The sequence below is a fragment of the Cebus imitator genome, unplaced genomic scaffold (genome assembly GCF_001604975.1).
Source record: "Cebus imitator isolate Cc_AM_T3 unplaced genomic scaffold, Cebus_imitator-1.0 Scaffold94, whole genome shotgun sequence".
NCBI classification, from domain to species: domain Eukaryota; kingdom Metazoa; phylum Chordata; class Mammalia; order Primates; family Cebidae; genus Cebus; species Cebus imitator.
In genome coordinates this window covers 4,840,013-4,864,506 of record NW_016107409.1, presented here as the reverse complement: position 1 = coordinate 4,864,506, position 24,494 = coordinate 4,840,013, and the positions used below count along the sequence as shown (strand labels likewise).

Below are 24,494 nucleotides of genomic sequence, written 5' to 3'. Positions count from 1 at the left end.
AAAAAAGACAATAACAATAATACACACACACATATATTCTTTAAAATGTTCATTAATGTGGTATATACGTATGTGTGTAAAACATCTGGTGCAAAAAGGAAAAAAGTAGGAACTGAAGATTTCTAGCTGAAAGAATTCTTCTGATCATCCATGTAAAAACTTCCATCTGTAGTCAAGAATAAAATGTTACTTAAGTATTACTAATGACATTCAAGAGTTTGGATAAACAAAATGCTTTATACTTGCAAAGAACACAATTTATAACTTTAAAAATCCCATTTGTCTAAAAATATACACAATATCTACAATACAACAGAAAAACATAACCTTTTTCATATATTAAAACTACACGTTACCAACTAGGGTGACAATTAGAATTTTCAATCCTATTTAAAACTTTGGGCCCATATAGAAAAATGAACACCACAACAGTTAAAATGTAGAATTTAAGGAGGGGGAAAGCTTTTTCAAATTATATCTGAACAGGCTTCAATGAGAAGTAAATGCTTCAAAGTATATGAGAAAAATTAGAAACAATAAGATAAAAATGTAAACACTAAAGTCCTATTATAGAGAATATAAATCTAGGTCATACCAACAACTTACTAATTTACTCTTCTATGAAGGTTTTCCTCCATTTTTGTTTTTGGTTTAAGTTGCCGTCACACTTCAACCCATATCATGAAGTCTTTCCCAAACAGGAGAATTATCAAAGATAGAGCGGCACTAATGAAAATCTATTCCTTTATTTTCCTATTTCTCCTCTCCATTTGCAGAGTAAATGAATATCTGAAGTCTTCTATCATCTCTTTTTATTAAAAAAGAAAATGGAAAAAGAAAAGGAAAATCCAGGACACAAAGTTTGAGTCTATTAATAAAGACACAACAAAGGAGGGTCTTAAATGGGAACTGCTTCCTTGCCCCAGGAAACCTACAATATTACACTGTACTCAGAGGTTCACGTTATGACTATGGCTGAGAAAGGAGAAGCATACAAGACAGACTCTTTTTGAATAATGATTCCAGAAGCTCAATTATGAAAATCTTGTCAGTAAACACATATCCCTTCTACTATCTTCACTTCAATCCATAACTATCTTTTTCAGGTCTCATCTTCTGGAAGCCTAAGTGAAAACATAACACTTTAATCTGGATGAGTAGTGACATAATATTAGAAAATTTTCAAATAATTAGGCAATTAAAACTACATTAATGTACTAACTGGTAGGATAAATCCCTATACTCTGAATTTCTAAGATTAAAAAGGTGATACTAAAAATAAGGTATCTTCACATTTATACTTCATAATTTTAGAAAGAAAAAAGTTAAGTTTATCTGATGCATAGTTTGAGAAAACATTTTAAAAAGAACTTTCTACAACAAACTTTCAGATTGCTTCCATAAATTAATACTAAAACAATTCCACACTAAATTCCAAACACAGTTGACAGAATTAAGCTGACTACATAGGAATTAGTGAAGCAACACTGCAGTACTGTGCAGAAAAAATAATTTGTTAAAAAGACTGCACAGAGAACATCCCATGCTGGTAGCTACTCTCAAGTGAAGTAAAAAGGACTGCAACATACAAAAATGCACACACACACAAAAGAATAAAAGACTCTTTCTATATCAACGGCAGTTAATGTTTCAACTACTACTATAGCTCCACGTCTATAGGAGATGCAAGATGGAGTTGGGAGAGATGAGGAGGTGAGGAAGACGAACATCCACTGAAAACTAATTCACTAAGTAAATGTAAGTCAAACAATGTTTTTCTTCTATGCAAATGCCAATGCATATTAAAAATAAACACTGATGACATTACAATTTTATTAATTTGTATAGATGTTATGATACCATCCACTTGCTGGATTTTAGTATGTTAATTCATATTACAAATATGAAAATCATATAAGCTTGCAAATCTCAAAATACGCAATGTCCATTTCGAATGACAAGTAATCAGGGAGCCAGTAAGAGACATACAATTTGATAAAACTGAATCCTACTAGATGCACACAGTGAAAGCCTTAGTTTCACAGCGCAGTATTTTTAAAGTCACAAATTGTTACAAACTTGCATCAGCTTTGTCAGTCTCTAGTTGAAACTGTCATGTTATAATCTAAATAGTTCATTAAAAATTAGAAATAATTTGAAAATCTATAGATTGTATTCACGATACACTCCAACATATTGTTGCTTAGGTACTAAAGCCAATAATTTCAAATGTTACAGAACTAGACCCCGCTAACTGGCACCACATACTCATAAACTGAAGTGCATAAAGAATTTATTCTCTAACAGTACCACGGACTTTGAAAACTAGAGGTGTAAAGATATTTTCCAAACTTCTTAAACTAATTCTTTAAAAATCCAAAAACCTTAAGACTTCATACTCCCATAACTTTCAAAGTAGTTCGAATTACCTGAAAGCCCCAGAGTACAACCAAGTACCTTAAGACTCTACCCTCCACAAACAAGATTTTACCAATTATCATTCAAGTACTATCAACTCTGAATAATTTTCAAACCACGTAAGTTGCATTAACCTATCATACAGAGATTGGCAAATAGACTCTCTCCTTTCATTCCACTTTCCCCCGTTTTTGACAGTTGCCAAAACCAACTACCTACAGCATGTGAAGATAAAGTACCACTCAATTCCCAGGACCTAAATCGTTATCACTGCTGAGAAAAAAACAAGACCAATCATAAGATGTTTTTCTCTAACAGGTCTGGGACGCGTATAGAGGGAGATTCTAAATCTAAGCCCAAATTGCTGCACCCTTCTATCGCATACAAATACGAATACCATACAAGGGTTCCCGTGCTTACATCAAACGGTAATGAGGGGCACAGCCTATCGTCTGAGTCTGCCTATCTTCCTTAGACAAATGCCAGAATCATAACCACAGCGAGAAATTATGTCTGAGCACAGGAAGGTACTGCAGAGTTAAGGGTGGGATGCTCAATGAAAGCTAAAAATCTCAGCGACTCAAGCGAAGATGGGGGGTAACCCGGGCCTCCACTTTCCGGGTCCGCCCAACGCCTTTCTCCAGATACCCACGCCAATTCGCTGAACACTTACCTCCTCCCCAAGCTCTCTTCGCAAGTGCAGTCCGGAGGCACCACCGCCGCCGCCGCTCCGAGGAGCGGGGGAGGCGACTCTCTGTCCCCGCGCCTGGAACCGGGAGGACGACGACGAGGAGAAAGCGGTGCGCGTGCGGTTCCCGGGAACCGGCCCTCGGCTAGCGAGGGGCCCCCGGGACGGCTGAGAAGCAGAACCCGTCCGCCGCCTCGCCAGGGTAAAGCGAAACTGGGTCGTAGGAAGAAAGATAACGAAGCTATTGTAGAGTAAGAAAAGGCAACAAAAACACTATGAGGCCGCTAGAAGGACCGCCTCAAAACGCCGCCGGAAGTTAGAGGTTTGCCCTGTTCCTCTATAGACCCCGGCAGCTTCCGGCCGTAAAATTAGTCGTCAGTGCGCAGACACCGTCCTCCGTGGACACGCCCTCTGGGCGTAAAGTCCCCTGCAAGGAGTGAGAGTGCGGCCGGCCCTGGAAATCAGCAAGTCTGTACTCTGTGAGAGATCCTGCGAGAGGAAACTGGGAGCCAGGGAGAACTAAAATTCCCTTTTCAAAGTAAATGTAAGAGAGCTTTCTCTTTTTATTACATAATTCGTTACTATCAACAGCTGTTGTAAAAGCGCAAAATGCCGCATTTGTTGTTGAAAGTAACTAGAGCCATTCATTCATTCGTTCAACAGTGTTTATTGAGCAGCACAGCTGGAATGAGAGGCGATGTTTGTCGTTTTTGACACTCCCCCTTCTTTCTGGACCATCCATCGCCTAAATACTGTGGAACAAACGGAATGCGTGGTTGTATTTCTAAAGGCGCAAGCAGAAAATTTATTGAAAACTTGGAGCAGAAATCTTTAATGTACTTCTGACCACTCTTCCTTTTGTTGAGTAGGATCCAATGATTGGCATGAAACTAGTTATTAAACTTGCTTGAGATGGCTAGTCAAACGTCGGAAATAAAAGAAAATGTCAGTAGCTAGACTTTTACAATTTTTTTTAAAAGGTAAAAGACGTGAACCCTTGTCTGCCTTAATGTCAAGGTAGCACTTATTATGTTCTCTGACAAAACCAAGGAATACGAAAATCTTTTATCAAAACAACGGATAAAACTTAAAAATAATCTGGTACAATGATTTGGTCTTGCTGGAATCAGTAAATTAAAATACAAATGCAGAATGACAAAATCAAGAGCATTAAACATTCCTAATGACATGCCAAGCTATTTTAGTGACTGCGGCAAAAGCTTCTCTACAAGTGGGTTTGATGTAACGCTCTGGTAGCAAGAATCCGTATCTGCCCTTATCTCGAAGTTCAATTGTAAACGAGTATTTGATGCCCAAATCATAGAGCCAATCATCCGCACCTCCAGGAGCTAGGTCTGAAAGAAGATAGAAGTTACTTTTTGAAATATAGGTGTTTCAAATTAATTAATAAACTGGGAATTGTTTGACTTAAATGTTTATTTGTTTAGATACCTTTACATTTTTTTCAGTTTTCAGCTAATATAAACAACTTTACAGTGAGTACCCTTGTTTATATATAATTGCTTCTTTGTCTCTTTAGAATATTCTTTCCTAGAATAGATTTGCTAGTGTAAGGCTTTGCACTTTTTGCAATTACAACAAGTTCCCAAATGGACTTCAAAAGAACTGAATTAATTTATACCTCCATAAGCAGGATGTGAATTTGCCCACTTCCCCATCCCATCCCATCAATAGGAATTATGAATTCTGATAATTTTACGGTTGAAAACGAATATCCAACTGTCTTGACTTTTTTTTTTTATCAGTGAGTTGCCATTTTGTTTGGCATATTTATTGACCATCTTTATATTTCCTATTAGTTGTCCTTCCTCATTGTTCTACTTGGTTCATTTTATCAATTGCTTATAAAAACAACATTAATGTTATTATCTCTGTTTGGCATGTAGACCCCTTTTTTCTTCTTTCATAAAGAATTTTTTTCTCCTTACTGAGCTTTCAACTTCATTTATGCAGAGTTTTCGTATGAAAATATATGTTCTACCTGGAATTTACTTTGGTGAAAGACATGTTAATAATTCAATTAATTTTTTTCTAGGTAACTTGTTAGGTTTTCCAACTCCATTAATTGAAGAATCTAACATTCTACATTCTTTTTTTTTTTTTTTTTTGAGTGCTAAATTGAGTCCAGGATATGGCAAAATCTGGCCCGAAATTTTAATTTATAATTTTAGCATCTATCTAATACAGTTTGGGGAGCATCACATGAAAGCTCTAATTACCAGAAGACTTGTTACAGTTTAATGCATGTTAACTAAAATGTATACATATTTTAGTGTTCATTATAAATACAGTTTTGACCTTTTTTGAGATGGAGTCTCCCTCTGTCACCCAGGCTGGAGTGCAGTGGTGCAATCTGAGCTCACTGCTACCTCTGCCCCCCGAGTTCAAGTGATTCTTATGTGTCAGCTGCCCGAGTGGCTGGCATTACAGGCGCCCCACCATGCCCAGCTAATTTTTGTATTTTTAGTATAGACAGGGTTTCACCATGTTGGCCAGGCTGGTCTCGAACTCCTGACCTCAAGTGATCCTCCTGCTTTGGCCTCCCAAAGTGCCGGTATTACAGGGGTGAGCCATCGCACTTGGCCTCTTTTTGATTTTTCCATTTAAAAAAAATGGAAAAACCTGGATTTGGCCTTCAAGCTGTAGTTTTCTGATGCCTGGTTACAGGTTTATTTTCTGCTCCTTTTTTCCCATCTTCCTTCAAACTTCAAAAGGGCAAAATCAGCCTGCCCTCTCACTGTGTGTAGATAGGAGTTCATTAGTAAATATCTTTCAGCAAAAATTAATCAAAACTTTTTGTTAAGAGTTTGTCACAAGCTCTTGTCTGTGTAATAATATATTAAAGACAATCAACTGTAATGTGTTATGAGCTATAGTCTTGGGGACAGGCTAACACTAAAAAACGCTTGATGCAAATGGGATGCCCTAGATTAGTGTAGTATACAACCTGTAACCCTCCGTGGTAGCCCTGGGAATCATACAAAAGTTTTATGAACTTTTCTGCTTCACTCATTACTATGATTCCAATTCTGTAATTCCTACTCTATTGTGATAAATATAATGTATTAGATAGCATTTTGGCTTCTTTTTAGTAACTCATTTATTTTATTTTTATTTATTTATTTTTTTGAGATGGAGTTTTGCTCTTATTGCCCAGCCTGGAGTGCAGTGGCATGATCTCGGCTCACTGCAACCTGCACATCCCAGGTTGAAATGATTCTTCTGCCTTAGTCTCCTGAGTAGCTGTGATTACAGGCATGCGCCACCATGCCCAGCTAATTTTGTATTTTTAGTAAAGACGGGGTTTCACCATGTTGGTCAGGCTGGTCTTAAACTCCTGACCTTAAAAGTGATCCTCCCACCTCGGCCTCCCAAAGTGCTGGGATTGCAGGCATGAGCCACTGCGCCTGGCCAGTAACTCATTTATTTATATAGCTTTGTTCAGCACTGTCATAACGATTATTTTTCTGTTCCTAATTATTACAGTTCAAGTGTATTATATATGACTCTATTTAATTTGGAAAAATTAAATTCACAAAGAAAAGCAGATCACAGAGACTTCTTTAACAGCCCAAAGTTCTCTAAGATTATAAGAAGAAATACTTACATAAGGTTTCTGAGCCACTGCCATGTGTATACATGGTATTTTTACTAATTTTCGCAATGGCACGAACTGCTTCACTGGCTACTAGAGACTGGAAGCAAGAAGACGTGGAATTTCAGTTAATGTGCAGCTTTGAAACAGGACAGGTAGAAGTTTCTAAAAAACAATCATACAATAATTGAATCAAAGTGTACATGTAGAAAATCTAGATTCATCCAAAAGGCAAATTAATAAGATTAACAAATTAACTTAAAAATGTGCACTTTGTGACAATCACAATTGGGTGGCTTTAAACATAAACTATTCCAATATATTGAAATTTTAATTTGAAGAAAAAAATTGTTACATGCCTTTTTGGGAATTCATTTATTATGGAAAGTGAAGTATAACTACATTTCAAAGGCTTAGAGGTACTCCATTTCTGAACAAAATTACCAGCAAACTTTAAATCCAGCATCTCTAAACACATACATACACCTAATGTATGCATGATTCACTTCTTATCCTTTTCACAATTTCTATTTTCTTTTTGTGTAAAATGTCTAATGACTTTCACAAATTCATCAAATCAAAAAAGATTATGACTCTGGTATGGAGCAGGATATTAACAAAGACCCTAGTTCGACTTCATTTTGTTCTAGCTTACAAAAATCTGTTCTGAAGTTCTCACTTACCTGGAACTTTTAGGAAATTGGAACTAGCATCATGGTATACACTGTGACCCTCTTGAAAAACTCAGAGATTTATCAGTGGATATTATTTTATGCCATTTCTTTGTTCAAAAAAATAAATTTTAATGGAACCCCATTGTCTACATAATGAAATACAAATTTATCTGACATTCACACCCCTTCACAAGCCAACCTCATCTACTTTCTGACGGTATCACTCTCCACTTTTGCATCCTGTTATAGGGAACAACATTTTCTTTGCTTAGAAGGTCCTCCCTTTCCTGTCTGCCTAAAGAAATCCTCTTTCAATGCCTGTCTAAAATGTATCTAATCTCATGGTTGAGCTCCCTAACCATAACATATTCTCTTAAAGGGCAGGATTTTACCTAATGCTTCTTTAGACATCCACTGACAAGTATTTTACACGTAATGGCTTTTAACAAGTATGTGTGCTGACAGTAATGAAAAAAAAGCATAATTAGACTAATTCTACTTCCCAAATCATGATACATTTCCTTTTATTTCTTTAAAGATATTTTTAAAAGGTGCTTTCCTTTAGAGTTTTCCCTCCAGAAGAAAAAAGCTCAAGTATCAAGTATATTTATTTCTAAATGGGCTATTTTCAGCAAATGGAAATAATCTTAATATTTGTCATCAGCAATTGCTAGCTCCTGAAATGTGACTATATTTTATTCTGTTAAGAGAGCCAGAAAAACAAAGAAGAGTCACTAAGAAACCAGCTACTACCTAAAATTTAGTTCCCGCCCAAGAATGGGGCTGTTGCTATAACACTTTCACTATCTGAAGAGCATCTGGGATGAGGATTTGTTGAAGCCTAGCTACAATCCTTCAAGAATCCTTGCATCTTTTGCCATCAACCCAAACATACAGTATCTGGGACTAAAAAGTGCTAAGGGAGTAGCAGATTATGTGAGTCCTCTTTGAACCTCCTGTATTGTTCATTATGTTCCAAAAAACAGACTCTTGCCTCAATGCTAAAATTGGAGGTACTTTAATAGGACCAAAACCCTGAGGGTCAGCGAAGTCAGGGCATAAACAATTCCTGCTGCTAATACCAAAGCAATGAGTGCTGTGTTGAGACTTAATCTGTGGTGGGCTGTTGTAGGAAGCTAGTGACCACAAAGCTGTTGTTTGATTCCATAACTCTCGTCCTTGCTTGTATGGCTTCACATGCAGATCAGGTCAAGTGCAGTAGTTCCTTCCTAACCTTCCAGGAATTTGACATTTTCTAAGGGAGCCTGTTGTTGGAATAAAGCGCATGTTGTTAGAGTAAGGCACATTCTTTTACATTCCCTTAGTGAACACTGATCCAGGGCAACTGTCAACAGAATCACACCATGATTTAAAACATCTATCATTTGCCTTATAGAGGACAAAATTTTTCCCATGGTTTTTGATTTCAACTAAGTATTATTTTATTTCCAAAATGCTAATGAGAAAAATAATTAAGTAGCACTTACCAGTTCCTCATGGTCTTTGGTTTTGCTTCGATTATAGGAATATGGAAACACTATATGCTGGGCATATGAATGCATGCTGATGTATGCTTTAATGCGATTGATATTTCTTCTCAAGAAACTAGCCACTGCCTTCACTTCTGGTTCTGACTCAGGATAAAGTCCACAGTAGACTTCCGAGCATGAGACACTGGATGCACCTTCCTCTGTGGCGAAATTGATAAGGTGAAATTATGAGGGAATGTACATACTATTTTAATCTGTGGTTTTCCAGGCGATGTATTCTCCTAATATCTATGTTGCAACATTTTTAGAGGAATGGATTAGGTAGGGCTCCGTAAACAGCATATTTCCACTAAGTGCTGTTTATGTTTCTTTTGAAGTCAAATACTTATCTTCCCACATAGCTGACCTTCTAACAGTTATTCCCAGTACTTGTCTCCCTTGCAACCTTGAGAAAGTGGCTAAGAGAGTCTCAGAGATGCCAGCCCTGTTTCCAGACTCCTCGTTATGTGAGAAAAAATAAACCCTATTTTACTTAATCCACTGTAGATTTGGTTTTTCTGATATTTATAATTGTAAAGCTACCCATTAATATCGCCCATAAAAGAAAAGCCTCACTTCAGAACTCAGAATATGTAAGTTCGCCTTCAGTGCTCATTTTAACTTGCTAAAGTGGTTTAGCAAATAAAATGGGATGGTGATATTTATTGCCAGGCTAACGTTCATTCATTCCTTTGATAGATTATAGTTCATATCGCTTCAGATAATACCCTGCCTTCCAACACGTCCCCGCTCTGTCCCTAATACATAAAAGTGAAACCTCATCAAGCTATATCTGCCACAAGAGATAATTCCGTCCTGGAAATGGTCAAGGACTCAGGATTCGGTCTGATTCTTGTGCTTTGCCAGTCTGAATCCCTTCAAGGATAACTTGAAATCAATACTAAGAGTCTAGTCTCAGTCTAGCTGCTGTCTTGAACAGATGGTAAGAATAGTAACACTATCATCTGACACCTGCAGAGCACATGCTGTACATCAGGAACTCTGTTAAGATTTTTGCCACATCTCATTTAATTCTTACAACAACCCTATGAAGTAAATACTGTTATTTTAGAAGATGCAATCTGGATATTCTTGGTGGTAACCATTCTTCACACTAAGAGGCTATACAGCATATTGTTGAGCACCCAATTACTTGATTCTAAACCTTGACTTTACCATTTATTAGCTATATGGCCTTGGGTTAATTTTTAAAAATCTATCTGTATCTCAATTTCCTTATCTGCAAAATTTTAAAAATTATATATTAAATGCAGATTGAATGAGGATTAAATGAGCTAGTTCATACAAAGTGTTTGCCTGGCATGTAGTGTGTATGTGTTTCATAACTGTTGCTGTTTATCATCATCATCATGTGAACTGAGACCTGAAGCAAGCCAGTGTGCACCGCAGAGAGGAGAAGGGGAGAGGAAGGATTCGCTGAGCCTCCCTAGGGCTCCAGGCCTAGTTCCTGTCTGTTTCTGAGTCTAGCTGCATCCCTGCCTCAGGGTTCCATGGGCTACTCGCTATCATTACAGAGCCTACTTTTCTTATGTAAGCTCATTCTGCTTTCTTCCTATTATTATATAAACACAACATTAATGTTGGTTAAACATTTGTTTCCCTGAGAGGAAGTGTGCTGAACACCTAAGGTCTTCCCAGGTATTTCATTTTTAACCAATAATGTGATTGGATAAACCATTTTTGATAGTTTGATCACCTTTGAATATTCCTGCCTTTTTATGTAGTATATAATTCTAGAGAATTTAGATTATATATTGGGGATGGAAGTCTGGGAGGACCTAACCATTGAATTGAGAAATGGTGCCCTAATATGAATCCTCAGACCAGTGTTGTTTAATAGAAATATGATGCAAGTCACATTTACTTTAAATGCTCAAGTGACCACTTTAAGAAAAATAAAAAGAAGGCCAGGCATGGTGGCTTACGCCTGTAATCCCAGCACTTTGAGAGGTCGAGGCAGGCAGATCACTTTGAGATCAGGAGTTCAAGACCAGTCTGGCCAACATGGTGAAAATCCCTCTCTACCAAAAATACAAAAAAACTTAGCCAGGCATAGTGGCGCATGCCTCTAATCCCAGCTACTCGAGGCTGAGGCACGAAAATCACTTGAACCTGGGAGGCGAAAGTTGCAGTGAACTGAGATCATGCCACTGCACTCCAGTCTGGACAATAGCCTGGACAACAGAGCAAAACTGTGCCAGAGACACACACACATATACACACACACACACACACACACACACACACAGAAATATGTGAGATTAATTCAATGTTATAATTTATTTAACCAACTGTGTACAAAGTATCATTTTAAATGTAACCAACATAAAAATTATTCTTGAAATAATTTTATGTTCCTTTTTTCATACTAAGTCTTCGAATTCTGGTGTGTATTTAACACTCAGTGCGTGTCTCAATTCAGACAAGCTACATTTCAAGCGCTAGATAGCCACATGTGATTAGTGGCTACTGTGCTGGACAGTGAGCCTCAGATTCTCATCCTATGACTGTCATTCTAGAGATTTCAAGCATTTTAGTGGAAAGAGCCCTGAAGAGGCAGGAAACTTGAGGTTGAGATTCTGGTTTACCATTAAGCAGTTGTGTTAATTTGGGCAACTACTTTATCCATCTCAGCCTCAGGGGTCTCAGCTGTACCTCAAAGGAACTTGAGCCACTGGATCCCTCCAAGCTCAAGCATTCTTTGATCTATAGACATGGAACCAAGAACACTGTTAAATATCTATAATAGGCAAATTCATAGAGACAGAAGTAGATAAGAAATTACCAAGGCCTGGGGAGAAGGTAGGGATGAGGAGATATTGCCTACTGGTTAAAATAGGCAAAAATCTCTCTTTGGAGATAACTAAAAAATTTTGGGAATAGATGTAGTGATTGTGAATGTCCTTAATGCCACTGAATTTTATGATTAAAAAGGGTTAAAATGGCAAATTTTATATTACACGTATTTTGTCACAATAAAAAATAACTTTAAAAAACACTCTTAGAAAAAGAAATAAAGCATTTTCCATTCAAGCCAGTTACAAAAACTTTGTAGTTGAACTCTTAGAAAATGTGTGGTGCTGTCTTAGGAAGATTGATACCAAAGGTTCTCACAGTGCACTCCTGTTGTGAATGGAGTTGCATCCTTCTAAAACTTCTATGTTGAAGCCCTAAGCCTCAGTGTGATTGTATTTAAAGAGAAGGCCTTTAAGGAGATATGGTGAAATGAAGTCATAAGCGTGGGGCCCTAATCCAATGTGACTGGTGCCCTTATAGGAATAAAGAGAGACCAGGGAGGTTTGTGCAGAAAGAAAAGGCCATGTGAGGGCACAGAGAGACAGCAGCCATCTACAAGCCAATCAGAGAATCCCCAGGAAGACCTCAATCTGCTGGGACCTTGATTTTGGACTTCCAGTCCTCCGCAACTGTGAGAAAATTGCTTCTTAAGCCACCCAACCTACAGTATTTGGTTATAGTAGCCTGAGAAGATGAAGACACCCCTACAACCTACCGTCCACTCTCATCTCCAACACACACACACACACACACACACACACACACACACACAATTTTAATACAGAGGAGTATAAAATGAGTAAGTAGGCTTGATATGTCACTTCCCATTAATAAGTGAGATGTTTCTTTGATCCTTGATGTAAAGAATCATAGGGGCACATTCTAGTTGTAGGGATGAGAAAGATAAGATTAAATTATTCTTTCTCACTGTCTTAATTACATAGTACTGAATAGATACTGGGACAGTGGCAATAAAAAGAGTTCCTTACAATTACTTTTTGTTTCATTGGGGATTTTTTAAAAATTAAAAACCCATATGCTTGCTGCTTCTGTTTCTGTTTTTCACTCTTGTGATACATAACAATATATGGCACAATGCCTAAGAGGGAGCTGAGGCATTTCTTGATGGCAATAACAGAATATATTTTGACTACTTAGCTATCCAAATTAAATAACACTGACTTCACCAAGAAAAATATTAAGTGAAATCAAGCACTAAAAGAGTTTGAAGATAAAATCAAAAGTTCAAAAGGGAACGGGTAACTGAAGAATGTCAGATATAGAAGAATTTCATAAATTTGGAGTCAGTCAAACCTGGCATTATATCCCAGCTCTGCCATGTACTTGCACATACTTGCTATGTGCCCTTGAGGAAAGGACTTAACTGTTTTCAGTCCGGGTTCCTCCATCCATGATTTGTAGATAATGAAATCTAGGAGATGAACTATGCCGATGGCTCAGCGCTGAGTAACTGTCAGCTCTATTTACTCAGATTCTTTTTACATCGCTGCTGCTTCTGCGAATCCCTGGCCTGTTGTCAGTGCCACAGCAGCCTTTGGGCCTCTGGGAGCATGAGTGGTTTCTTAGGGAAAAACCACTAAATGATTCCCTGGAACCTAAGTCAGGATGAACTGCTTCTTCCTCTGAGTTCCCACTGCATCTGTATCTCTTAGAGCAACTAAATTCATTCATGAACTCATTTAGTTAATATTTTATGAGGACCCTCCCTGTGCCAGGCACTGTACTAGGTAATGGTTATTGGTTTCTGTCCACATGGAGTTTCTAAACTAGACGGGGAAAAAATAAGGAAATAAGCTAAGTACTTTGTTTTGAGGTTTGGTTTTCTTTTGTTTTGGCAATCAGCTTTCCCAGGCTGAATGTTGTGAGGTTTTAATAGGTACTCTGGAATTTTGATAAAAATGTTTAAAATCATGAAATTTTACATCTTTTAAAGGAAATAGGCAAAATTGTGTGCATAGGATTGTGTATGGTCTAGGTCTGGGAAGAAGAGGATGTTTCTGTGGGTACAATAGCTTTTCTCCCTTTTGGACCCCATGGAGCTCTCTGTGTCCACTTCCAAAAAATACAGATGATGCATACTCATCCTTAGATTAGTTTACTTTTTTAGCTGTTTCTTAAAGGTAATACTTTGATAAATAATGTTGAGTAGGTGGGAAGAAAAAGTGAACTAATACCTACCCCCTTAAAGGCAAACTGATCTTTGTTTTCAGGTTCAGAGGGCACATGTACAGGTTTGTTCCGTGGATATATTGTGTGATTATGAGGTTTCGGATTCTATTGAACCCGTCACTCAAATAGTGAACACAGTACCCAGTAGGTACTTTTTCAACCCTTTCCCCTTTCTCTGCTTTCCTGCTCCTTTTCAAAGTCCCCAGTGTCTATTGTTCTGTCTTTATGTCTGTGTGTACCCAATGTTTAACTTCCACTTATAAGTGAGAACATATAGTACTTTATTTTCTGTGTTAATTCACTTAGGATAATGGCTTCCAGCTGCATCCATGCTGCTGTAAAGGACATAATTTTGTTCTTTTTTATGGCTGTATAGTATTCCGGGAGGTATATGCACCGTATTTTCTTTATCCAATTCACCATTGATAGACACCTAAATTGATCCCATGTCTTTGCTATTGTGAATAGTGCTGTGATGAACATACAATTGCATGTGTCTTTTTGGTAGATCGATTCATTTTCCTTTGAGTATATACCCAGTGATGAGATTGCTGAGTTGAACAGTAATTCTACTTTTAATTCTTTGAAAAATCTTCAAACTCCTGAAAGCAGACTGTTCTTGAATGCATAACTCAACATCACCAAATGGCTTCACTGATTCAAATTAAGAAATAATAAATTCTACTGTACTTCTTTTTATACTATTTTTAATATTTTAATAATTTTTGTATTTTCTTTATTTGTTAAAGAAATTAAATGAATAGTGAAAAAAAAGGCTTCAGACACTATAGAAGTAAACATTTACTTGTACAATTAAAAATGCGGGGTCCAGGCTGGGCATGGTGGCTCACTCCTGTAATCCCAGCACTTTGGGAGGCTGATACAGGCAGATTACTTAAGGCCAGCAGTTCAAGACCAGCCTGGCCAACTTGGTGAAACCCTTCTGTACTTAAAAAAATACAAAAATTAGCCGGGCATGGTGGCACATACCTGTAGTCCCAGCTACTCAGGAGGCTAGGCAGGAGAATCACTTGAACCTGGGAGGTGGAGGCTGCAGTGAGCCAAAATTGTGCCATTGCACTCCAGCCTGGTCAACAGAGCAAGACTTTGTCTCAAAAAAAAAAAAAAAAAGAAAGAAAGAAACATACAAAGCCTTGAAATTTTTGCTTTGCCATATTTGATAATGAAAATGACTGTAATAGTTTTGCTACTATTCATGAATTATGATATAATTCACGTGCAGCTTTCAGATGAGCTCATCAGCTGATGCAGAGATTTGATTAAAATGGGGAAAAGTAAGAATGCCTTGTTTTCTGATCAACACAAACATGTTCAAATAGAAGCAAGCGACTCTCTTACCTTAGTTTACAGCCAGATTGCATAGTGTAACCAAATAATACTGGGGTCCGGACCCCCTCCAGTGCTAAGCAGTCTTGCTCAGTTGTGCTATGAAGAATAGTAAGCTGTCTGTATCTATTTGTGATCTGAATAATTCCAGACATTCACAGACAGTTAAGGGACAATTACCTAGTGCTAGAGCAGCCTGGTTCTCAGGTAAGAAGACGGTGTCATTTGTGTGACGTGAGACATGAAGAAGACCTAAATACCCTTTTTCTGGGCCTCTGGGATTTTGACAGCTATTTCCCAGGAGTGAGCAAAAAAATAGCTCTATTTTCCTTAATAAGTAGATCCTCAGAAGAAAAATTCTCAGAAACTGGCCCTTCGAAATTCTAAATTTTCAAAATCACTAAATTTGTTTAGGAGTGTCTGTTTAGGAGTGTCTGTTAGGAGTGCAATTAAAAACGTTTAAATGTCAACTTTTCTCTCTTAAGATTTTCGTTGTAAAACACTGACATATTTTGTAGCTTAATGGCAGGCTGGAAAAAAAAAAGGAGATTTAAAAAAAAAACACCACTGACATTTTCCTAGGACATGCTATCTCACCCCCAACTGCCAGCCTCCCCCTAGCCCACCTGCTGTGTAGCCAGACTGGCCACCCACCAGAGCCGCCTGCAGGAAGCTCACCGGGGCTGCTCTCTCCTTCCCACAAGCAGCCCAGGGGAGCCTCAGCGAGAAAGAGCAGTGCAGCCCACGCACATGGGGAGAGGAATAAATCCACCCTCTACAGAACCAAAAAGGATATCCCTTATGAGGCTGGAATCCAGCAGCTAACGGGAGCCCCACGACATAACCAGGGTTTCCACTGAGAGGGACCGGCTTGGTATTTTCCTGAAAGACAATGCAGAAATGCCTCCAAATAATTCTCATTTCAATAAGGAAATAGCAGGGAGACAAATGCTTTTTTTATAATAAAATCTGTAATTACCAACCAATAAAAGTATTTCTCCCTCCCTACTCAGAACTATAAATACATCTGCCAGGTGTAGGAGTATATCATACTGTAAAAGAACAAGCTAACGTGGAAGGGAATCTATTCTCAAAAGGGAAAAAGATACAAGGAGGAAGCTTGGTTTCACTGCAAACACCACAGGCTACACAACGCCCTCTGTGCACTACAAAGGCTTGGGTGTAATACTCAGAAATTCATTTTTATCCACTAAGAAGTCATTATTTCTTTTTAACTTGACAATTAAATACTTATGCCAGCTTGATCAACCTTACCTGAAGAAAATAAATTTCAAACTTTTGCTGCAGTGGAACCACTACACTGCTAACTGTCCCCAGAAGCAAAGAGAGATCGGCTTTGATGACTTCACCTGCATCTGTGTATGTGAGGCTGTATTTTACCTAAAAACAAAATGATACTCCAAATATACCTGTTCCATGACTTTCAGAAGCTATATGAATAACTCAAATAAAACCCCCATAGGCAGCAAATCTTTCCCCATTTCTCCATGTGTTAAAGCTTTGCTCTGCTGTCCAGTTGGATTACAAGAAGTGGTTCCCTCAGCACCACCCCTAGCAGACAGGGTCATCTGAGCTGCACTTTGCCCAATTACAGAAGTTCCATATAAGCTGGTCTAAGCAGAATGTAATAAGCCTATCTCTGCAGAGGAAACATGTTAAAACAAAAACAGCAACAACAACAACATTTTGATGTATTCCTGCAAGTTACTAAATTTGCGGAGACAAGAGGCATCCTTTGATGAGACAACAGAAAGGTAGGCAGGCAGCCAAGCCAGGAAAAGCCACACCACAGGCCAGGACAGAGCACCCTCGGAGGGCATCCAGTTACCCCAGTGGAACATGAGGCTTGAGTCCATCACAGACAAGCTCTCAAAGCCAAATTCGGCACCTACCTCAAGCACAACATTCATGCAAAGGCTAAAGTGTCCAGCGTTGACGAGAGCCGGCTGCAGCACATCAGTGTCTTCCCGTCGGGTGAGCGTTTTATTTAGAGACTGAATGACGATGGACTGAACAGTGATAGGGACCTGCAGAATGAAGACCTGGAGTATTGAAGATGCTTTACCCAGGGAGAATGGGCTAAAATCATAACCAACTGGAAACAAACCTTCCCTGATATATGGCCAAGTGGAGGGAAGCATGCTACACGATAGTGTGTATACCATGATCCCACATTTGCAAAAGTAGATGTTTGTATGTAAAAACATACATACATTCACAAAGAAAATACTCAAGATATAACCAAAACTTTAAAAGCAGTTGCCTCTGAAAACATAAAGTTTACACAAAAACTTGTACAAAAACGTTCACAGCTGCACTATCATAATAGCTAAAAACAAAAACGACCTAAATGTCCATCAACTGATGAATGGATAAATACAAAGCCTAGCCTTACAAAGGAATATGGGTCATCCATAAAAATAGTACTAATATATGCCACAGTACAGATGAATCTTGAAAACATGCTAAGTCACAGAAGCCAGACACGAAAGGTCACATATCTAATGCAATTTATATGGAATGTCCAAATAGGCAAACCCATAGCGATGAAAAGTAGATTAGTGGTTGCCAGGGGCTGGGGACAGAGCTGGGGAAGAATGAGGAGTGACTGCTAACACAGAGCTCCTTTTTAGGGTGATGGAAATGTTCTGGAATTAGTGGTGATGGTTGCACAACCTGTGACTATACTAAAAACCACAGAATTGTATACTTTAAATGGAGAGTTTTATGGTATGTGAATTATATCTCAAACACACACACACACACACACACACACACAACCTCCATCACACTGTCGAGTGCATACATATATCCTCACCTCCAAACACAACTCCTACATACTCCATACCCACACATGCACATTCACACACAGTCCCAGGATACATATCCTTAAGCCTCCACATACCCCCGAATATTCACTTGACCCAATTTATACACAACTTCTACACATGCATACATACATGCGCACACGTGCGCACGCGCGCGCGCACACACACACACACACACACACAGTGGTTTCTCTGGGTGGTGGGATTGTAAGCAAGAGAAAACAGAGAAAGACAAACCTTTTCAGCAGCACCAGGAAGCCCTGCTTATCCCAGTGCTATTAAAGAATATTTTGCATTCATGGCCACCGCCAGCAGAGTAACAAAGCATCAAGCCATCCTCTAAAGATAGCTAGGCCTCCTTGTACTATAGGATGAATCTGTCATTTGTTCTAAACTTCAGTTCTTGGAAACCACTGTTGAGGAAGGAACCTCATGTATCTATTAATAGTTGTTTATACCACTTTGAACTTGCACTCGATCATGCACTATGCTGTTTATAATTCAAAATGACCAAGTATTTAGGCAGTCATTTTAGAGATAAACAAACAGTCCTTATGTGTCTGCTCCCATGACCAAGAAGACCTCAGAGTCAACCCCTCTCATAGAAGAACATAACATGGCTGGGCGCAGTGGCTCATGTCTATAATCCCAGCACGTTGGGAAGCAGAGGCAGGTGGATCATGAGATCAGAAGATCAAGACCATCCTGGCCAACATGGTGAAACCCCATCTCTACTAAAAATACAAAAATTAGCTGGGCGTGGTAACACATGCCTGTAATCCCAGCTACTCAGGAGGCTAAGGCAGGAGAATTGCTAGAACCAGGGAGTTGGAGGTTGCAGTGAGCTGAGATTACACCACTGCACTCCAGCCTGGTGACAAAGTGAGACTCCATCTCAAAAAAAANAAGTCATGAGTTAAAATGTTCTCTTTAGGTTAATTCACCACTCCCCTTTCAGAGCTAGAAAAGGTGGAAATGTGAAGACACCTCTAGTCTGATGGCTTCTTCGATTGTACTGATTTGCTCTGATTTTTAAATATAAAGCAAATTGCCTATTGGGTTCTTGGGGTAAACTGGGAAAGTCTGGTCATGTAAAGAGTTGCACAGACTTCGTTTAAGGTCTGAGTTTGGGATGATGTAGCACCCTTTTCTCCTACTCTCACCAACCCTCTGCCAAGCCTCCCAGGCTGCTACCACTCCCAGGCCTGTGGTTCAGTTGCAACAATAGGTCCGGGGGAGATTAAGTTCTCAAACCACAGGAATTAATAATAGGGTGATGATGCAAAGAACAGCTGGGAAGTTGGAAATCTAAAGGGTGACTGAATTCTACTGTGATTCAGGTTAAGCTATAAATATACTTTATTATCAGTTTACAGATATGACCAATTATTGGACACCAGATTTGTGTTAGGCATTATGCTAGGTAATTCTCATTTACTTAGTTCGGCATTTGCCCACCTCCACTTACAAACTTTTCAGTTACAGTATTCCTCTCACCAGAGATGACTTTTTCATCAATCTCCTCTGTCATTTCCATCTCTTCTGCATAAATTACCTCCTACATGAAATAATTCATGTGTAATTCCATGTTTGCAATCATTCCAACTAATCTTATTTCTCTTAGTATTTATATGTGCTACTCAAGTAGGTTTTTATAAACTTATATATACCTAGCTAGGTTTCTATGTGCCCCCCTTTATATTAGCACAGTATTTCATATTGCTTGAATAATTTTACATGAATCACGACGTTGATTAACCAGAAAATACAAAAGAGTATGTTAAACTACAAGATGGCAATGCAATTAGCAAATGCTGATAATAGGAAACTCTTTTCTTTGACAAGTAAATTGCATGGAAAAAAAAATAGAAAGAGGGAAAGAGCAAACGATGGAATGGGAGTCCATGGATTAAAATAGAGTTAAAAGACATATAAACCAATCATAATGTAAGAGCCTTATTTGGATCCGGAATCAAAGAAGCATACTTTTTAAAAAGTTATGATACAGGATGGGCATGGTGGCTCATGCCTGTAATCCCAGCACTTTGGGAGACTCAGGCAGGTGGATGACAAGGTCAGGATTTGAGACCAGCCTGACCAACATGGTGAAACCCATCTCTGCTAAAAATACAAAACTTAGCCGAGCATGGTGGCCCGCTCCTGTGATCCCAGCTACTCAGGAGACTGAGGCAGAAGAATCGCTTGAATCTGGGATGCTGAGATTGCAGTGAGTTAGGAGATCCTGCCACTGCACTCCAGCCTAGGTGACAGGGCGAGACTCCATCTCAAAAAAAAAAAAAAAGTTATGATACAATTGGAAAGACTGACAATATTTTATGATATTCAGAAATGGTTAATTTTTAAGGTATAATTATACTATGGTTATTTTTTTTCAGAGTTCCTTTTTTAGAAATTCATACTAAAATATTTATTGATGAAATGATATGGTACCTAGGATTTACTTCAAAATAAAATGAGTAAGGTAGAAGTTGGTAGAGAGAAGACAGATGAAACAAGACTGGCCATGAGGTGGTCATGAGTTGTTGAGGCTCTGTGATAGGTACATAGAAGCTTACTATACAATTATATGCACTTTTATATATATTTGACATTTTCCACAAAAGTTAAGAAAAATATTTAATAATAAAGCCATTGTACCTAGATCCAGAATTCTATGAATAATTCAACCTGTATATCCCATGTCCCCAAGGAGAGCATGATTTGTCTTCTTTGCCTTTTCTCCTACCGTTTTCCATGTGTAGTCATAACCATCCACATTAACCACTGGCATAACATAGAAATCCATGTGCCTCAGAAGATTGGTATATTCGTTTACTATCCCATAGAATCGAGTTATCTGCAAATTAAACCAAGTATGTTTAAGTAGATGTTTTAAGTTCTTCTAAACTTATTTTCTTTTTTTAATTATTATTATTTAAGTCATTTGGCATGTTTAGATTTGCAGATTTAACTTTCAGAAAGAATGCTAATTCCTCAAAAGAACTGAATTTAGCGTACTCTGTTATGAAGTGGTGATAAATGCCTTGCACGTGGTACAGTCTTCCTAAAATCGAACGATAAGCTTTCTAAATATGCCTTAAGAAATAAAACTGACTTTTTATTAAAGCCGTAGAGCCCAGTATGAAGACTTAAGGAAATAAAAACCTAAAGCGAGTAACGTGAGAGGAAGGGCTGAGTAATCATTGACCACAGGCCAGCTGATGGGAATCAATCCCACCCTCTCATCACTAGTAGTGAGGAGTAGTCATAACTCATCACTAGTAGTGAGGAGTAGTCATAGCTCATCACTGTAGTTTAGCTACTTTTTCCGTAATTCATGCTCATCAGAGCTTAAACTACCTATCTTGTTTTATCCCCAGATGTGATTACATGATATTTGCTACATTGTCCTTAGAACTTGTGGAGCTCAACTTTTGCTAGAATTGAGTGTGTTTCCCAAGCATTTGACTATCTAGCTTTAGGACTGGGGTAGCTTTTCCTAGGTACTACCTATGAATTCCTAACAGACATAATCTCAAACCTGTTCCTTTCTACTTCAGAGTCACCCAGCTTAGCGGCACATATTATGATGCGATCCAATGGCATCCAAATTTGGCGACTGAGAAGTTTACCCCAACATGACAAAATGTACCAGCAGGAGAACTATAAAGACAAATTTTAGCTGGTCAAATCATTTCACCTTAATTATGTTAAATATTTAATTTGGTGTACAATTATTTATTGCCTTAAAGTTTACTCAGAAGATATTGTTAAGAAATGTCTTTTTCATTATTGACAAAATAAAAACAAACCTTTTACAAACTTCACCATTTTCACTTTAAATGTTTAAAATATTATATTCATATTTCCCTAGAACAGTCACAAGAGTCACATTAAAATTCTTTGCCATGAATAAATACTTATGAAATCTGAGAGAAATGAAAGAAAAAAGTTGTTTTAAAATCTACTGTAGGTCAGAAATGAAAGGTTAATGAAAAGGAATCAAAATTTGCAGAGTGAAGGAAACCATGTTTTAAATAGTTGAGCAACCAGTTAAACATATTTTTATGCTACAAATTTATAAATTTATGTTAGCATCACTTTTCAGTAATAATGTAGCATTCATTATTAGAAAATTATTAGGAGAGCCTGTTCCTTTTACAATAATAAGGCAAATGATAAAGGATTTCTCATTTTCATTTCCACAACATGGGCCAATCTTTTAATAGATGTACCATGATGGGTTTCTTCTTCTGCTTCACTTTTTAAATTTCCTTCCTACCTTTACCTCTGGTTGGATAAGTATCTTTCTGCAAAAGGTTAGGCTCTGAGAGGTGACCAATGTTAGGCCCAGAACAATGTTACCTATTTCTTTATCTAATAGGTAGGAATCCAGACAGAAGGAGTGAGTGAGGGCTAAAACACAGTCTGTGCTGTGTGTCAAGCCACACCTTCAAGTGTGGCTATAGCTACAATCTCAAAGAAAGGGGTGCCCATTTTTTCTTTAAGAGCTTATTGAGATATAATTTACATTTCAGAAATTCACCATTTTAAAGTGTGAAATTCAGCAGGTTTTGGTGTATTCATAGAGTTGTGCAACCATCACCCATATCTGATTTTTGGAACAATTCATCATAAAAAATCCCCGTGCCTATGCTTACCAGAACTCACTCCCCATTCCCTCCCGCCACTTCCCCAAGCCTCTGGCAATCGCTAATGAACTTTCTATCTCTGTGGATTTTGCCCATTCTGGACATTTCATATAAATGGAATAATATTTGTGTCTGGTTTCTTTTACTTAGCATAGTATTTTCAAGATTCATCTATGTTGTAGCATGAATCAACCCTTCATTCCTTTTTATTGCTGATTGATGGTTCATTGCATGAATATACCAAATTTTGTTTTTCTACTCATAAGTTGATGGAAGTTTGAGTTGTTTCCACTTTTTGACTATTATGATGATATTGGTATAATCATTTGTAAACATATGTGTTCAATTGTCTTGGGTATACACCTGGGAGTGGAATTGCTGGGTCATATGGTAACTCTATACTTAATCTTTTGAAGAACTTTCACATTGGTTTCCAAAGTGGCTGAAGAAATTTTGTCTGTCACACAAAAGACAATAAATAAATATTTGTTGAAGGTATGTTACCAACATGACAAGTAACATAATTGAAATCTTGTTCTACTAGAGATGGTCCACAATGTATAATGGTTTCACTTATGATTTTTTGAATTTACAGTAACACAAAAGCAATGCATATTCAATAGAAACCATACTTTGAGTACCCATGCCACCATTCCATTCTTCAATTTTAGTGCAGCATTTAATAAATGATATGGGATATTCAGCAATTTTTTATAAAATAGGCTTCGTGTTAGATGATTTTCACCTACTGTGGACTAATGTAAGTGTTCTGAGCACATTTAAGGAAGGTTAAGCTATGATATTTGGTAGATTAGGTGTATTAAATGCATTTTTTACTTAAAATATTTTCAGTTGTGATGGTTTATTGGGTTTATTGAGACATAACCCCACCATAAGTTGAGAAGCATCTGTATAAAAGAAAAAAAAAAAGATGAGAATAGAGGGCCATGGAGAAAAGTGTAAGACTGAGCAAGTGATGAGAGGGTGGGATTGATTCCCCTCAGCTGGCCTGTGGCCAGTGATCACTCAGGTCTTCCTCTCACTTTGCATGGGGTGCACACAAGCTTTGCCTTCAATGTGGCCCTAAACAACAGCAACAACAATTCCTACCCAGGAATTCACCAATAACCATTTAACAGATAATACACTTGTACATAAAGACATGTAGGTCAGTTAATCAGGTTGCTGAAAAAAACATATAAGACACATGAAAGGAAGATTTTAAAACAAAATGTCATTTTCATTACCATTAGAAATATATCAAAGAGCTCTTAGTCTCAGTTTTTACTCCAGTCTCTATATATGTATGTATAATTTGAGCCATAGCCAATGGCAATAATGTATTTATCCCAACAGTAGGTACTGTTTAGATACCCTCTGGAACTCAAAATTGTATGTCAGCCTCAACCTGCAACATTAATTTAGATTTCAAATTCCGCAAGGTATATTGAGCATCAATTATGTTGACCAAACAATATACCAGGTTATGGGGAACAAAAAAATTACTTTAGAGACATTCTCTGCCTTTAAAAAGCTAATAGGGCCAGGCGCGGTGGCGCACGCCTGTAATCCCAGCACTTTGGGAGGCTGAGGCGGGTGGATCACGAGGTCAAGAGATCGAGACCATCCTGGTCAACATGGTGAAACCCCGTCTCTACTAAAAATACAAAAAATCAGCTGGGTATGGTGGCGCGTGCCTGTAATCCCAGCTACT

At 38.0% G+C, this 24,494-nt stretch overlaps 3 protein-coding genes across 4 annotated transcripts in view; all 3 read right to left on the bottom strand.

Moving 5' to 3' along the window:
- Positions 1–3,444, bottom strand: part of ZC3H13 (zinc finger CCCH-type containing 13) — an 88,606-nt gene extending 85,162 nt beyond the window's left edge. The window contains exon 1 of the mRNA XM_017535862.2: positions 3,092–3,444. The gene's annotated coding sequence lies outside the window, so the exon portion shown is untranslated. The remainder of the gene's footprint in view (positions 1–3,091) is intronic.
- A 316-nt stretch (positions 3,445–3,760) lies between these two features.
- Positions 3,761–24,494, bottom strand: part of CPB2 (carboxypeptidase B2) — a 61,593-nt gene continuing 40,859 nt past the window's right edge. Inside the window, exons 7-13 of the mRNA XM_037741142.1 lie at positions 20,817–20,985; positions 17,193–17,359; positions 16,555–16,680; positions 15,906–16,161; positions 8,884–9,086; positions 6,735–6,822; positions 3,761–4,461 (exon numbers count right to left, since the gene is read on the bottom strand). Coding sequence (XP_037597070.1) covers positions 4,277–4,461; positions 6,735–6,822; positions 8,884–9,086; positions 15,906–16,161; positions 16,555–16,680; positions 17,193–17,359; positions 20,817–20,985 — 1,194 coding nt within the window. The 3' untranslated portion in view covers positions 3,761–4,276. The remainder of the gene's footprint in view (positions 4,462–6,734; positions 6,823–8,883; positions 9,087–15,905; positions 16,162–16,554; positions 16,681–17,192; positions 17,360–20,816; positions 20,986–24,494) is intronic.
- Positions 15,022–17,940, bottom strand: LOC108309568 (tectonic-1-like). 2 transcript variants are annotated; one of them, XM_017535992.2, is made up of 4 exons: positions 17,193–17,931; positions 16,555–16,680; positions 16,076–16,161; positions 15,028–15,432 (listed from the first exon to the last, which is right to left on the bottom strand). In XM_017535992.2, the coding sequence occupies exons 1-4, from the start codon at positions 17,505–17,507 to the stop codon at positions 15,288–15,290; spliced, it is 672 nt and encodes a 223-aa protein (XP_017391481.1). In that variant the 5' UTR covers positions 17,508–17,931; the 3' UTR covers positions 15,028–15,287. The 2 variants fall into 2 exon arrangements, with proteins under 2 accessions (XP_037597051.1, XP_017391481.1); XM_037741123.1 differs by lacking the exon at positions 16,555–16,680 and having other exon boundaries at positions 15,022–15,432; positions 17,193–17,940.

Bases quoted from the DNA above. Each gene is read 5' to 3' on its own strand.
- LOC108309568 (XM_017535992.2), bottom strand. From the start codon at position 17,507: ATGTTTTTACATACAAACATCTACTTTTGCAAATGTGGGATCATGGTA. The intron at 16,681-17,192 runs GTAGGTGCCGAA...TTTTGTTTTTAG, and splicing joins GCATGAATGTTGTGCTTGAG to GTAAAATACAGCCTCACATA. The intron at 16,162-16,554 runs GTAAGGTTGATC...ATTGTCTTTCAG, and splicing joins TTGAAATTTATTTTCTTCAG to GAAAATACCAAGCCGGTCCC.